At 37.2% G+C, this 2,885-nt stretch overlaps 1 protein-coding gene across 1 annotated transcript; it reads left to right on the plus strand.

The window, feature by feature from the left end:
- The first annotated feature begins 1,274 nt into the window (after positions 1-1,274).
- Positions 1,275-1,709, plus strand: LOC131876618 (uncharacterized). The gene has a single exon (XM_059222058.1). It carries the CDS (start codon positions 1,275-1,277, stop codon positions 1,707-1,709), a length of 435 nt encoding a protein of 144 aa, XP_059078041.1.
- The last annotated feature ends 1,176 nt before the right edge of the window (positions 1,710-2,885 follow it).

Here is a 2,885-nt window from a genome sequence, read left to right on the forward strand (position 1 = left end):
ACATTAATTGATCCTGATTTCAAAAAAGGTTTCATTATTTATTGTTATGCATCAGAACACACAATGTCCAGTATTCTCCTGCAGAAGAATGAACTTGGTGAAGAGTTTCCTATTGCATTTATGAGTATTCCACTTAAAAAGCATGAGTTAAACTATTCATTGAATGAGAAGCAGGCTTTCACAATTGTTAAAGCTGTTAAACATTTTAGATATTACATATTGCATTCTCATTCAATTGTCTTTGTGCCTAATTCTACTGTTAAAAGTATCTTGACTCAACAAGAGGTGGGATGAATAATAGAGCAACTTGGGTTTCAAAGGTTCAAGAATTTGATTTGAATATCAGGCCAATGAAGTTAGTTCGTGGATAGGGATTGTGTCGTCTAATGGCAGAAAATAAAGAAGAAGAAGAAAGTTTGCCTTTAGCTCTTTTTGTTAGCCTTCAGGATGAATGGTTCACTGATGTAGCCTTTTTCCTGATATATGGAGAATGTCCTACACATTTGTCCGCCAGAGAAAAGAGAAACCTGAAATTAAAAGCGGCTAAATATGTTATTTTTGGTGACATATTATATAAGAAAGGTCCGGATGGAACCTTCCTGAGATGTGTGGATAAAGCACAGCGTGAGTCTTTGCTGAGGTCATTTCATGATGATGCTTGTGGAGGTCATTTCTCCTCTACAGTCACCACATACAAAATATTAAGAAATTGCTATTATTGGCCCGGTATGTTTAAAGATGCTTAAGTTTGGGTTGCAAAGTGTGATAAATGTAAATTCTTTTTAGGGAAACCACAATTAGCTGCTTTACCTCTCAAGCCAATAGTTGTGGAAGAACCTTTTAAGCAATGGGGAGTAGATTTAATTGGTCTACTAACGCCTTCTTCCAGTGCTGGGCATACACATATTCTCATGGCTACAGATTACTTTACTAAATGGGTAGAAGTAGTGCCTGCTAGGAGAACAACCTCAGAAGTAATATGTGAGTTCTTAAAGGAAAATATTCTGGTTCGTTTTGGAGTACCATTGAAGATAGTGACTAATAATGCTGCAAGTTTTTCTTCTACAGAAATATCCATGTTTTGTTATGATCACGGTATTTCCTTGGCGCATTCCTCTAACTATTATCCACAAGGTAACGGCCAGGCAGAATTCGGTAACAAAAATCTGATAAACATCATGAAGAAATTGGTTAACAAAAATGCTAAGGATTGGCATAAGAAGTTATATGAGGCCCTGTGGGTGGACAGGACATCACCAAAATGAGCAATTGGTATGTCACCCTTTGAACTTGTGTATGGTATTGGGGCTCAGCTCTCACTTCCTCTTGAATTGGCAGCTTCCAAGTTACAGACAGTTATTGAAGATTCACATTTTCAAAATGCACTGGAAAGGAGGATTATGCATTTGGCTAGAATAGAAGAGGAAAGGGAAAAGTTGTTTGACCACATTACAAAACATCAGCAGTGGGTTAAACAGATTTTTGACAATAAAGCGAGGCCAAGGAAATTTATGCAGGGAGATCAAGTTCTACTCTGGGACAAAAGAAGGGAAACGAGAGGAGCACATGGAAAATTTGAGTCCTTGTGGAAAGGTCCATTTCTAATTCATGAGGTGAAGGGATCAAATTCTTTCAAGCTCGCGTATATGGATGGTACTATCCTTCCCTCGTCTTATAATGGACAGGATCTCAAGCTCTACAAATTGTAAGTGAGTGTCCCTCGCATTTTTCTGTACATAGCTCAGTTTTGTTGTGTTGGTTTTGTTGTGTCAAGCCGTTCCTATTTTGTATCCTCATCCTTGTTTTAGTGCAAAACTAGAGATCCTAAGTTCCTTCCTAGTCCTTCACAGTCCTGTTCCCCAGCCAAAGCCAATTGTTGCCCCCTTTTTATTTTTTGTTTATAGCCTATCAAAAAAAAGAGGGTAATTATTTTCTAGGACTTAAGTCTTCATTAAATGAACTTCGTACTCATTTGTCAAACCTTTAATAAAGTTCACAATTCGAGTTCAAGAGAAATGCGTTCCATAAAGTTCCAAGTTGTCATTAGCATAGTCATTGAACTTGAACTTTGAACCTTGACGGTTAAAGGTTCAAGGTTAAATCGGTCTTTTGCCTTGTGTTTTGCGGCTGTCTTTTCAGTGTTTGTCTTGTGTTTGCTTTGAACTTGAACCATTGAACTTTTGTTTTGAAACAGTTCAAGGTTCAAGGTTCATTCCTGTGATTTTGAACATTCCTTTTGTCTCTTTCTGCTTGTTCACAAATGTGACTTGTTGTCATTGAACTTTGAACCAATGAACTTCTTTAAAAATGAGTTCAAGGTTCAAAGCGGTGTTTTCAACTTAGCTCGTTGGTGTCATGAAAAAAAAGGTGGCACAATCAAAACAGAAATTTCCTTGGTTTTCATGTTTTCAAATTGTAATTATGGAAACAATCATGAGAAGGCATGTCGACTGTGTGGAGTTGATTTCTAATTAATAAGCATGTCAGAATTATATCAAATCACAAGTGGTTTCACATGGAGAATAAGCTGGGATGAAGCGTGTGTTGGATCATTTCAGTCTTTTCTCTCTTTAAATATGGGGCATCTCAGGTAAGGTAATTATTATTGCCATTGACAAAGAGTGGAGATGGAGAAGGTAATTTAGCTCAGTTCTTCCGAGGGTTTCATAGTTTGATGTTGAAGACAGGTGAGTTCTATTGCTTATTTTCCCCTGCTCTGTTTAGTTCTAAAAATTGGAAAGTGTAATTCTTTGCTTCGGAATTGAATGTTGTTTGATTGATGCAATTTAAAGCAAAAAAGAGACCGATTCTGCCCAAATTGGGTCAAACATCATGCCTGGTTAGTACCCTTCCAGAGTTAGATAATACAGCCTTCATTCAGGATG

The sequence above is a fragment of the Cryptomeria japonica genome, chromosome 6, assembly GCF_030272615.1.
Source record: "Cryptomeria japonica chromosome 6, Sugi_1.0, whole genome shotgun sequence".
NCBI lineage: Eukaryota > Viridiplantae > Streptophyta > Pinopsida > Cupressales > Cupressaceae > Cryptomeria > Cryptomeria japonica.